At 56.1% G+C, this 12621-nt stretch overlaps 4 protein-coding genes across 4 annotated transcripts; 1 reads left to right on the top strand and 3 right to left on the bottom strand.

Moving 5' to 3' along the window:
- Positions 1 to 528: 528 nt before the first annotated feature.
- Positions 529 to 2988, bottom strand: G647_03037 (uncharacterized protein; the record flags this gene model as incomplete). The annotated part of the gene is made up of 6 exons (XM_008727383.1): positions 529 to 1758; positions 1812 to 2113; positions 2179 to 2611; positions 2682 to 2794; positions 2853 to 2862; positions 2929 to 2988. 6 exons carry the CDS (start codon positions 2986 to 2988, stop codon positions 529 to 531), a joined length of 2148 nt encoding a protein of 715 aa, XP_008725605.1.
- A 584-nt stretch (positions 2989 to 3572) lies between these two features.
- Positions 3573 to 7364, top strand: G647_03036 (uncharacterized protein; the record flags this gene model as incomplete). The annotated part of the gene is made up of 1 exon (XM_008727382.1): positions 3573 to 7364. The coding sequence occupies one exon, from the start codon at positions 3573 to 3575 to the stop codon at positions 7362 to 7364; it is 3792 nt and encodes a 1263-aa protein (XP_008725604.1).
- A 1212-nt stretch (positions 7365 to 8576) lies between these two features.
- On the bottom strand, positions 8577 to 11018 carry G647_03035 (uncharacterized protein; the record flags this gene model as incomplete). The annotated part of the gene is made up of 1 exon (XM_008727381.1): positions 8577 to 11018. One exon carries the CDS (start codon positions 11016 to 11018, stop codon positions 8577 to 8579), a length of 2442 nt encoding a protein of 813 aa, XP_008725603.1.
- A 481-nt stretch (positions 11019 to 11499) lies between these two features.
- On the bottom strand, positions 11500 to 12191 carry G647_03034 (uncharacterized protein; the record flags this gene model as incomplete). The annotated part of the gene is made up of 2 exons (XM_008727380.1): positions 11500 to 12038; positions 12095 to 12191. 2 exons carry the CDS (start codon positions 12189 to 12191, stop codon positions 11500 to 11502), a joined length of 636 nt encoding a protein of 211 aa, XP_008725602.1.
- Positions 12192 to 12621: the final 430 nt, after the last annotated feature.

The raw sequence follows: 12621 nt of genomic DNA, 5'->3' as shown, positions 1-12621 counted from the left end.
CGAGGTATGAATTGTCTATGATTGACGGATGGATGGATGGGTACCCGCCCGGGAGTACATATATATACCCATCTATCTATATCTCTATGTTCGGGGAACGAACAAAATTGAACCGAGTCAACCACCCTGCCAGTGGAGTTGTTTGGACGGCTGAAAATGTATCGTCCTGTTTTTCATACTGCCCAGTACTCGACGTGCATACTGTGCCATACTAAGGGCACTACTGTGAGCCACAGTTGAGCGAGGTACCTCACTCGGTTTCAGCTTGGATAATGTACGAGTTACCGTATCATCTGCTCTCCATTGAAGTATCTGGTATCCTAACAAGTGGAGTTTCCGCAATGAACACGGGATAGTCAGCCGCTAGGTAGCCTGCGCGCATTGAGTATTGCGGACGGAGCATTGAGTAATCACAAAGAGGACACCACTCCTCCCTCGATTAGCTGGGCGCCCTTGCTTTATCACCCTGGAATAATCCTCCCTCGATTAGTTGGACGCCCTTGCTCGATCACCCAGGAATCTGCTCATCTATGGCATGTTCCCCGGTAGCATATATTCGGGCCTGGTGGCCGCCCCAGCGTTGCTGCCGGACAGGTACTGTTCAAAGAAGGCGGACATTTCTCTGGCATTTTCGGCGCCGAGCCCCAGATCCCATTCGTCGAGCATGCCGTTCCAATCCTCGTGGGAGAGCGGGAAGTCCGGAAGATCGATGTCGCTTGCCGAGTCCGGTGCGTATGTCGTGTATTGTGCCTGCGGGGACGTGTTTGACGGGACGACGGCAGAGGCTCGCGCCGCCGCCGTCGCGGCGTCGTATTGGCCGTCTGGCGCCGCTGCTGCAGCAAGGGGGCGGCTCTCGGCCGGATGGCTCATGTAGGTCTTTGCGATCTGGTAGAAGATGCGGCACGCGCGGTAGAGTTTGCTCACGCTGGCCGACAGCTGGGCCGCGCTGTGCAGGGTGTCGACGCACCTTTCGAGCAGTCGTAGGTCGTCGACGTTGCGGTCCGCGATGACGGTGCCGACCAGCACGATGTACGGGATGAAGGGACACCAGAGGAGCGTCCAGTGGATGAACATACGCCACTCCTCCTTGGAGCGCGTGTGCAGGATGGTCCACGCCTTGTTGTGCGTCGTCAATGCTTTCCTCGCCGTCTCGATGGCCTCGTCGCAGAACTTGAGTGGATGGGCGACGGGCGCCCCTCCTCCGCCGGCGGATGGCGCGGGTGGAATCATCCGGTACACGAGGCACAGGGTGGAATACTGGACGATCTCGATCGAGAGGAGCCCTTCCTTGAGGAAGGCGCCGAACGGCTCGTCGGCCAGCTGACTGTCGTCGAACATGAAGCTCTTCCGGATCACTTGGAGGCGGGCAGCCAGCTTCCGCGCCAGCTCCGCCTTGACCTCCGTGGACTGTTTCTGCGCCTGCGCGCTGTAGAGTTGATCGTAGATGTCGCCCTGGACTTTGGCAAAGTCGAACCAGCTGTTGAACATGGATCCCCACACGCCGTGGACCTCCTCCGGGAATTTCGGTCGGTCGGTCAGGATGTCATAGTCGGGGATGGAGGGTGTGCGTCCCAGGTTGAGCGCCATGCCCCGTTCGACGCAATACAGGAACCAGAAGAGACGTCGTTTCTCCGTCGCCTCGGGCGCCACCGTATAGGGTGGCAGACGGTGGTAGCCGGCATCCAGAGCCATTCGCGTCGCCGACGTGATCAGTGTCCACGCCAAGGATGCCTGGGATAAGTCCATGGCCAAGGTAGACTGGACACACTGTTAGCAAGCGAGCAGCAAAATGGCAGCCGTGCAGTGCATACCCCTTGTACCAAGGCTTCGATATTTTCGTACGTGGGCTGCATGTAGAGTCTCAAGTTCCGAATGGCAGTCTCGGCATTCTTCAGACAGATGGCCACCGTGCGATCCCGCTCGGCGCCTGACAGGTCCAGATCTCGAAGTTCGGACTGAGACAGCTCTCTGAACAGGTTCAAGAGGCACACGTGCACGGTGATGAACGTGGCGATGGTAAACTCTTCCGCCGGGAAGTAGACCTTCTGACAGAGCGAGGTGAGCTTGGGGAGAGTCAGATTCGGGACGTCGTTGAGATACTTCAGGGGATGTGCTGTGCATGGTCAGTCGGACTGAACGAAAAGACATGGACACGGACACGGAAGGATGGTCGCCTACTCTTCGCATATCTCAAGAGGCTGAGGACCGCCGACATGGGAGGCAGCGTCAAGTCCTTCAGCTCGGGATAGTCCACCACGTCTCTCACGGTATTCTGGAGTGGCGCGGACGCATCAAAGGACGCGGGCTTCTCGTTCAGGACGCTCCTCAGTGTCGCAACCACGGCGGCAATGTCTCCGATCGAGTCGGCATCTGGCGAAGTCTTCAACCCCGTCTCGATGACTTGGGTGATGTCCTTCGAATGGGCAGAGAAGGAGGAATCGCCTTCGTAATCCAGGTCTCGCCAGACCAGCTGGCTATCGCGAGGAGTCGACAGCGTCCGGCCCCCGGAAGAAACTGACGGAGAGCCGTTCGAGCTGCGGCCGGTCTGGGTGTTGACGAAATCCTCCAGCATTCGTTCCAGGCTGGCGAGCCTGTCGTTCACATCCTCTATCTGTCGGTCGCTTGAGGCCACCAGCTCTTAGACGGGGAGATCAGTCGAGAGCGCGGCCTTGTCTGCTTACTATCGTCCCGAGACCGAGATTCGCTGTCTCCTCTCCGCAATCCTCGTTGCGGTACGACATTGCAGGCGAGACGTCTGGCAATGCGAACACGGCGTCTTCCTGTCGCAGCGTACCTGGATACGCCCGTTATCCATCGCGGCCGCCTGCGAGGCCCTTTGTCCGGCGGCATACCTTGCGCACCCTACAGTTATCACACTAGCAAAGGTCAGCGATTGACCCAGACGCAGCCGGAGGGCGGAGCTCGTACCGCAGGGCCCCTCGCGGAGCTTGCTTCTACTTCTGATCGAGGCTCTGGCGGCTCCGACATTGCTCTCGTCTCGTGAAACCGCTCTTCCCAACGGGTCACATACTGCTCAGAGACCGGGCTTTGCAGAAGGACGACTCGAGGGAGCATTATGAGGAACCGAGGCGGGCCGGATTCTCGGGCCCGGATGCCCGCTGGCCGGCGTCGCAATTCCCCCGACAAGAAGACCTTTGACGTCTTCCATTTCCTCTCGCCGTATTCTTGTCCTATCAGAGACGCTGCCGTCCGGATTCGCGCAGTCCGGTACGCCCACAGATACTTGGCCGCTGGTCCTCTGGGTTGCGGGCAGTATTCTCGTGGAGGCTACTGCTCTGTACAAGCATTTGCACCAGGCAGCAGTAAGTTGGCATGGCTCGGCCTCGACGCCTAGTAGAGCTCGGAAACGCCATGGCAGTCTCCGTGAAGCTACTCCCCTGCACAGGGAGACAATATCAGAGATGTACGCCCTCTCCTCTGCAGAGTCTCCCCTCGTTCTCTCAATCATCCAGCATAGTCACTTCATCCCTTCAACAGGCGTGCGGAAATCATAACCTGCCAGAGGTCTCATACCCCCAATTTCGCAGGTTCTGGGCTTCTTGACAACTCGCATGGCAACAGAACCCGAAAAGCCAACGTCAACCCAAGATGGCTCCGAGCAAACCGGCGGAGACAAGACGGAAAAGAAGAAGGGCGAGGGCAGCATCAAGGACTACTTCCGCGTCTTTCAGTACGCCGACAAGTACGACTGGGCCCTCAATGCCGTAGCATGTTCGGCTGCCATCGCCTCTGGTGCTGCCCTCCCATTGATGTCCTTGGTCTTCGGCACTTTCACCACCAAATTCAACAACTTCGCTACGGGGACCTCGACACCAGCGCAATTCAGAGACGATGTCGACCACTTTGTGCTGTGGTTCGTCTACCTCTTCATCGGCAGATTCTTTGCCACCTACATCGCCACGGCAGCAGTTAGCATCGCCGCAACGAGGACAACTCGCACCCTTCGGAAAGCATTTCTCGAAGCAACGCTCCGGCAAGAAGTCTGGCATTTCGACAGCAAAAGCAACGGCGCCACAGCCACGCAAGTCACCACCAACGGGAACAAGATCCAATCAGGCATCGCCGAGAAGCTCGTCTTTGTCATTCAGGGCCTGTCCACGTTTGTCGCTTCCTTCATCGTGGCCCTGGCTGCACAATGGAAGCTGGGTCTCATTACAATGACCGTCATACCCGCAATATTCCTCATCACGGGGACCTGCATTGCGATCGACGCAGTCCAGGAGGCCCGAATCCTCCGCATCTACTCCCGAGCTGCCGTGCTTGCGGAAGAGGCTTTGTCGTCGATCCGCACAGTTCACGCATTCTATGCCCAGAAGAAGATGGTGCAGCGGTATGATACATTCCTGGCGGAAGCTCACAAAGAAGGCAACAAAAAATCCCCCAACTGGGGCGTACTTTTCTCGACACAGTTCTTTTGTGTGTATTCGGCAACCGCCCTCTCGTTCTGGCAGGGCTTCAGGATGTATCAGAGTGGTGAGGTCGACAGTGTAGGCGCAGTCTTTACCGTCGTGCTCTCAGTGACCATTGCCGCGACGTCGATCTCGAGCATTGCGCCACAAATCGAGGCCATCACCAATGCCTCATCAGCTGCTTCCGAACTGTTCAGCGTCGTCGACAAACCCTCACTTTTAGACCCTCTCGACCCGTCTGGCGCAACACCTTCATCATGCGAAGGACATATCGAGATCCACGATCTGGAATTCGCGTATCCGTCACGGCCAGCTGCGCGGGTTCTGCAAGGGTTCAACATAACCATCCCTGCGGGTAAAACTACCGCTTTGGTGGGAGCCTCGGGCTCAGGCAAAAGTACCCTCGTTGGCCTGTTGGAACGGTGGTATCTACCGGCTTCCGGTCGTATTCTGCTCGATGGCCGAGATCTGGAGGAATACAATGTCAAGTGGCTGAGAAGCCAAATTCGCCTTGTTCAACAGGAGCCGATACTGTTCCGCGGCACTGTTTTTGAGAATGTCGCCAAGGGCTTTGTTGATTCCCAGCGCCAGCTCCCTCACGAGAAACAGATGGAGTTGGTTCGCGAAGCTTGCAAGGCAAGTAACGCCGACGGCTTCATCAACGACTTACCCCAGGGCTACGACACCGAAGTGGGCGAACGAGCCGGGACTCTGAGTGGCGGTCAACGACAACGTATCGCCATCGCCCGCAGCATTATATCCAACCCGAAGATCCTACTTCTTGACGAAGCCACCAGCGCACTCGACCCCAAAGCAGAGAAAGTTGTACAGGATGCTCTTAGTCGGGTGTCAAAGAATCGGACAACCCTGGTCATCGCACACAAACTGGCAACGGTGAAGGCAGCCGACAGCATTGCGGTCATGTCTTCCGGGAGGATTGTTGAGCAGGGGACTCACCAAGAATTGATCGACTTGGACGGCCGATACACGGCTCTAGTCCGAGCTCAAGACCTTGGGACAGCCCATGGCGAACCGTCTGAGATGTATCCCGCCGAAAAGCAGGTCTTAGAGGAGTCCGTCGATCAACCAGCTCTGCACCGGATCGCCACTGCCGCCACCTCTGTAGGCGACGATGCAGAGAAGCAGCAAAAGCCTGTGGGAACCCTTAACTACTCTCTCCTCAGATGCATTCTCATTATGTTCTATGAGCAAAAGCCCCTGTACTGGTGCTTCTTTCTGCAGGTCATTGCTTGTCTCATCGGCGGAGGAACGTTTCCCGCGCAAGCCGTCCTCTTCTCGAAGGCGCTGACGGTCTTCCAACTGACAGGCGAAAATGCTCGTGACCGGGCCGACTTTTATGCGTTGATGTTCTTCGTTCTCGCACTGGCCAATCTGGCCGCCTATTTCACCATTGGGTGGACTTGCAATCTCATCTCACAGACGGTCACGCACCGTGTTCGGTCGGAAATGTTCGAACGGGTCCTCGACCAAGATATCGAATTCTTCGATGTTCCAGAAAACACATCAGGGGCGCTGACTTCGAGGCTCTCAACACTGCCGACTCAGCTGCAGGAGTTGGTTTCAACCAATGTTCCTCTCATCGCGAATGTCTTGGTCAATGTGGTATCGAGCAGTGCGCTTGCACTGGCCTACGGATGGAAACTGGGCCTGGTCGTCGTCTTCGGCGCATTGCCCCCGCTGCTCCTCGCAGGTTACATCCGCATCCGGCTGGAAATGCAACTCGACCGTCAAATTGGCGACAGGTTCGCAGAGAGTGCTGGACTAGCCAATGAGGCTGTCTCTGCCATTCGAACGGTCGCGTCGTTGACACTAGAGGCTCATGTGCTCGAAGAATACTCAAACATGCTCAGCAACATCGTGCTGAAGTCGACCCGGGCATTGATATGGACCATGTTCTTCTTCGCGCTGTCACAGTCCATCGAATTTCTGGCCATGGCACTCGGGTTCTGGTATGGCAGTCGACTGCTCGCATCGGGGGAGTATACTACCGCGCAATTTTACACAATCTTCATCGGGGTCCTGTTCGCTGGCCAGGCTGCAGGCCAGTTCTTCGGATACACAACGTCCATCACCAGGGCCCAAGGCGCGGCAAACTACATTCTCTGGCTGAGAACGTTGAAGCCGACCATCGCGGAGACGGAAGACAATAAGGATCACGGACCCGCAGCCGATGGACCGGTCGATCTCGAGGATGTGGAGTTCCGCTACCGACAGCGACAAGCGTCGCGCGTCATCCGGGGCATCACAATGAGCATCGAGACCGGACAATTCGTAGCATTTGTCGGCGCTTCGGGCTGTGGCAAGTCAACGCTCGTCGCCTTGCTCGAACGCTTCTACGACCCCACCAGCGGGCGGATCTGCCTCTCCCACGAGGACATTGCCGCCATGTCACCTCGACTGTACCGTGCACACATGTCGCTCGTGCAGCAGGAACCGACGCTGTATTCGGGCTCGGTGCGCGAGAACGTCTCGCTAGGTCTCGACTTTGAGCCATCCGACGAGCAAGTCAAAGAAGCATGCCGTAAAGCCAACGCCCTGGACTTTGTGACTTCCCTTCCCGAAGGGTTCGACACCCCATGTGGGTCGCGAGGAATGCAGTTTTCAGGAGGCCAACGACAGCGCATCGCCATTGCCAGAGCCCTGATCCGAGATCCCAAGCTCCTTCTACTCGACGAGGCGACATCCGCGCTGGACACACAATCCGAGCGGCTTGTACAGACGGCGTTGGACGAGGCAGCCATAAGCAGGACCACCATCGCGGTGGCCCATCGCTTGTCGACCATCCGTCACGCGGACATGATCTTTGTGATTGCCAATGGGCACATCGCCGAGCGTGGCACCCACGCGGAGTTGCAGCTCCAGAAGGGCATCTACTATGAGATGTGTCTAGCCCAGTCGTTGGATAGAGCATAGAGGAGAGCATAGCACAGGGTCCTACAGTAGATATCACGCTGTTGGAGACGAAGTTATGGCGCATGTCGCATGTCGCAATGTTGCACAAGCGCAGGCACAGGCACAAGGGCATTCATCTCGATTGAACATACCTGTACTCTTCTCGGCCGCGCAGGAACATAACCAAACATTGGAAGGGATGTAACCATATGTATAATTAGCAGCTGAACACGGTCGTCTCATCTGTCCACAGATACTGTACGTCCGTAGAAGCCCTCATCTGGAACTCCTTGAGTAGTTCTCCTTGAGTAGTTCTCCAGCTATCTATCTATACGCTAACACACATATATCTAGGTCCGTATATAAACCCAGCTTGTGATTTGAGCTACCCGTGGCCTTGCCGTCGCTGGAATCTACCGTACACTTCATAGACAGGACAACAAAAACCATCTCAGCTGCAGCCATCGCACCGGTCCCTTAAGACGTAGGGTAGTTGACGGTGAGAGAGGCAGGGCCTGCCGCCGCAGAGAGGCATACCTGTTTGCCATGAAACCTCACGACAGTTCAACATAATACACGATAATGCGAAGTACAGTGCGTGCAGTGGGTATACGACGAACCATATCCTGTAGAACTCGCTCGCTTGGACGCCGCGGCCGTCGCGTCTGCCTGCTTGACTTCTCTGCTTTTGATGCCTGCCCTCTGTGACTGTAGAGCATGTCCTGTAGCCACACGTTACAGTAGAGTACCCGAGTCCCCCTTAGCTCCTTGCCTACTGCACGCTTCATACTTCATACTTCATGCTTCATACTCGCAATGCACAATGCGTAATGCCGGGATGGCTTAACACACGACACGATCGTTCCTTCATAAATTATATACTGTATAGTTCGTTGGCGGGACTCCGTCTCCGTCTCCTTCGTTCTTTGGTCCGTTTGTCCGTTCGTTTCTATACAGAGTACACGGCCCGTGTGGATGGGAAGGCTCACACCACCACCACAACTACAGTGGGTATCCAACTAGTTGACGGCTCTGCGGTGTCTATCCAGAACTGCATGGCGCATGGAGTCTCCGCTAGCGCTCTGACAGCCAAACAGCATAGGCGACTTGATCAGCAAGGGAGGAAGGAGATAATACCGATATCCAAAACGCTCCTCTTCCTGTCTCGACACATTCACCGACTTGCTTTTGTTTTTCCCGGAGTGCCTGCCCACCCATCCACGATGTGCGAATTTACCACGCCGTGCCCTCCAAATTCGCTTGTCTCAACTTCTCGTAGAATGCGCCCGGCCAGCCGACCATCTCGCCATCAGAAGGCAAACAACTGGCCTCCTTGCCATCCTCGCCGACCTGACACTGCATCTCCCCTTTTGCTTTCAAGGCTTCCTCCCTGCGCCGACAGTATCCAACCACATTCCCGATAACGCGGCCTAGCATTTCGGGAGAAATGGCCACGGGGTTCAAGAACGGGTCCGTCGCAGAGAGTAGTTCGCGGATCGTCGGCCGGAGGGACTGCTCCCTCGTCAGACATCGCTTTAACGTCTTGATGAGCCCGAACGGGACGACACTCCCACCGATACCGGTGCTGGGGAACTGAATCTCCACCTTCGGGTTCGGGATGGACATGATGCGCTCGAACTGTTTCTGGATGTGCGCGAACGGCGGCTGTCCGTACGTCATCTGATACAAGATACAGCCCAGACTCCATACGTCAGAAGGTTTCCCTAGCTTGAGGACTTTCGCGCCTGGCAGGCCTCCTTGGCCTTGTGTCGCGCCTACCGCGACGAGCGACTCGGGAGACATGTAGTTCGGCGTGCCGATTTGGTTCTCGCGGTGGACGTTGACAGTGTTTTCCTGTATCGCATTGGCGATGCCAAAGTCGATGAGTTTCAGCTGGCCTTTGACCAGGAGGAAGTTTGCAGGCTTGAGATCCGAGTGTACAATGTCGTGGTCATGCACGGCTTGCACGCACTCCAGCATCTCCTTCCAGTAATGCCGCGTGAATGTGATGTCTAGCCTTGCATTTTCGGCCTTCAGTTGCTCGTTGAGCATCTTGTTGAAATCCGTCTCGCCGAGCTCCATCATGACGTTGAGGACGCCCTTTTCCTCGTTGACCTCGTAGTCGTACAATCTGATGACTCTGTCGACGTTCTCCAACTTTTTCAACAGGTCGATCTCGCCCTTGTAGCCCGCAATGGCCGCCATGTCGGCTTCTTCGAGGTTGACCCGTTTCAGCGCGAAGATCTTGTAGTTCTCGGCCATGATGCGGAAGACTCGCGAGGACCCGCCTCGACCGATACAGTCGAGGCGACGGTACGTTTTGCCGTTGAGAACGTAGTGGACGGATTTCTTGTTGCGGGAGCCGGCATTCGAGGTTGCAGCGTCGAGGATGGACATTTTTGGAGGCGGTGCTGGCGCCGGCCGGTGAGGTGTATTGTTCGACCGAGGAGCCAGAGGTTGGCGAGAGGGAGATATCGGCATGGGTGCGGGCTCAGGGGCTTTCCGATCTGGGTCCCCTCCGTCTTCGTGGATGTCCAGTATTGCAGCAGAGGGTTTTGTCCGTCGGAAGGTTGGAGGTGGGTCATTCTCTTGGTCCTGCGCTGAAAGGGATGGCAGCGGTGGAATCTTGAACACAGGTCTGTTTTGAGAGCTCGAAGACTTTAGAGAAGGATGAGAACCGGGTACGGGAGGTGTCGGCTGCGTGCGAAGCGATGAACCTGGTCTTGATTGGGGACGATCGAATGCAGTCTGCACGTCCACTTGAATGGGAGATGCCGTTCTTGGTGACGTGCGTGTTGGCTTGATCGGCTGTGGGCTACCTTGGAGTGCAAGCAAATCGTCGGGTAAGTCTTGTAGATCTGGTTCAGGTGCTCGACGCCCAACCTCCATCTCCGGTGTCGCCGCACCAGGATGATCTTCCATGTTGGCATCGTCATCATCGCTGTGGCGGCGCACCATCCCTCTCCTTACAGGCTTGTTCAGCAATGCTCCCCCTAGGCGTCGGACCCGCATTGTGCTATGTGCACCATTTTCATCCCCTTTTCGGGAACGTGTAACTGTAGACGGCATCGCAAAATTGTGCTCCTCCAGGCTGGCCCGCGAAGCCCCAGATCTTGGGCTGGTCGATCGTTTCGACGTATATGGCGCATCTTCAGCCTGAGCTTCCTCCTGCGGCTGCGGTGCTGGATCGGAAGGTGGTGACCTCGACACTCGTCTACCATTACTTATGCGGATGCGGCGGACCGGCGGACCTGGAGTCTCTGACTCTTGGCGTGTTGTTTGCGGTCGTGTTGTTGACTTTTCGTGAATCTTGTACATGAACGATCCGTCTCTGCCCAGTACTCCTGGTGCCCCAGGACGGACACTGGAGGTGACACGGATGACCCGAGGAGCTGGACTTCCATCTCTTTGCTGCGGCGGACTTGAGGATTTAAGCGCCTCCAGAGGTGTTCCTTTGCTTTGCCTTCGCCGGCCAGTCGAGGTGGATGACGTTGTAGGGTGAACGCTTGGGACGATGTTCTCTTTCTCAGCTTCAAGCTGCTGTTCGTCCTCCCCTAATATGGCTTGCGCCTCGGCACTTAGTTTGATGGGCGCAAGATCTTCGTCATCAGAGCTGTCCCCCGTGAAACTTCGATCAAGGTGCGGCTTCTTGTGTGTTGCTAGGAGTTCTGGCATTGCTGGAGCGCGCTGCGCAGCTGGTCGCGTGCTGGCCCGGAGCGGTCGACGAGATTTACTGAGATCGACAGCTAAGGCTGCTGGACTGGGGGAGGCGTAGGCGGCCATCATAGGGTTATTGTTGCTTACTGATATTCTTGGACGGGCTCATCGTCGAGGCATGTAATTCTGTATTTGGAGCGGGCAGGGGACGCGACATTGAATTGGAGCTCAACGCGAGGCAGACGCAATTGGTTCGCCGGGCTAACTTCGGCACGTTGAAAAACACGCGTTGTCTGGGGCAACCATTCAGAGCAAGCATTACTATTATACCGACTGAGGCTCGCTAATGGCGACCTCTTATCCCAACATGCGACTGCTTCGTATGCGAGGATGTCGCGAATCCCAACCCAAATCATCCGTGCCAGCGCCAGTGCCAAAGCTATCATCGACAAACTTTTAGAGCCGGAAGGGCGCCCTGCGTCCACCACAAGACAGCGTCCTAGAGCATTACGCTGAAGCCGAAGAAAATTCCTGCAGCAACAACTGCCAGTCCATACATCTCACCAACGTTGATGATCAGCCTCGAGGCAGCAGAGCTCCCAGAAGACCCGTTGTTGCCTGACGCATCGCTTGTGGTAGCGGCCGCGCCACCACCAAAGCCAGTGTAAACAACGCTCCCATCTGAGGCTGTCGAGGCCGCCGCCCCGTCTGTCGTAGAGGTTGCTGGCATCGTTGTGATGGTGCTTGTGTTGACTCTTGTGGGATTAAGAGCACCACATGGGTGGTCCTGCACGCACGCAGCCGCACAAGTGTTGTCATTACCACAGCCCAGCTGGCAATTCGTATTATATTGCGTGCAGATGTAATACGGCAGGGTTTGAGAGTACTCGGAGGAGTTGGGAGACAATCCGTTGGAACAGATACAGGAGTAGGTGAGGGAAGCGGCATCGCAGGTGTTTGCATAAGTGCCCGCGGAATTGCCAGCTTCTTGCAGACAGATAAGGGGACATTGGGCTATCTGCGAGTTGCACCACGCCTCTAGCCAGGTGTTAGCGCTATGGGCCCAGGCGACTGGATGAGCGAGCGGTACTTACGCCTCGTTGATATGGGCACGGAGTTGGGATCAATCGTCTGAGTGACGGCCACTCGAGCAAAAGCTGCTACAGCAGCAGCAAGGAGGAAGTATCGCATGTTGGTTACGGGTTGTATTTGGTGATGGACAACAGGATATACGTATCAACGAAGCTGTACGAAGTCAAAGAAATATGCTTCTTGCTCGTTACTGTAAAATAAAAAGAGATAGCGAGTGTATGAAAGGAACAAAGCGAGTCGTTGCTTGAAAGTTGAGCGAGTGGTCAGCGGCCATCGCAACCAAGGGCGTCCTTGGGCTTGATATAAAAGGGCGGACCCCCTAGCATCCACCGCGGCCGCTTTGGGTTGGTGTTGATTAAGGTAAGTTACCCAGACTCTCCAGGCGAGATGCCAATTCCCCGCCACTCGGAAAGTCCCCAGTGGATGCAGGATCAAGATTCTAGCCCATTGCCACTGTTTGCTGCATGTGAAGACCTGAGATCTGAATGGCTGGCACTTGCGACCGCATGCACGATCAGTGAGGGAGGTT

The sequence above is a fragment of the Cladophialophora carrionii genome (genome assembly GCF_000365165.1).
Source record: "Cladophialophora carrionii CBS 160.54 unplaced genomic scaffold supercont1.2, whole genome shotgun sequence".
Taxonomy (NCBI): domain Eukaryota; kingdom Fungi; phylum Ascomycota; class Eurotiomycetes; order Chaetothyriales; family Herpotrichiellaceae; genus Cladophialophora; species Cladophialophora carrionii.
This window is presented reverse-complemented; position numbering and strand designations above follow the sequence as displayed.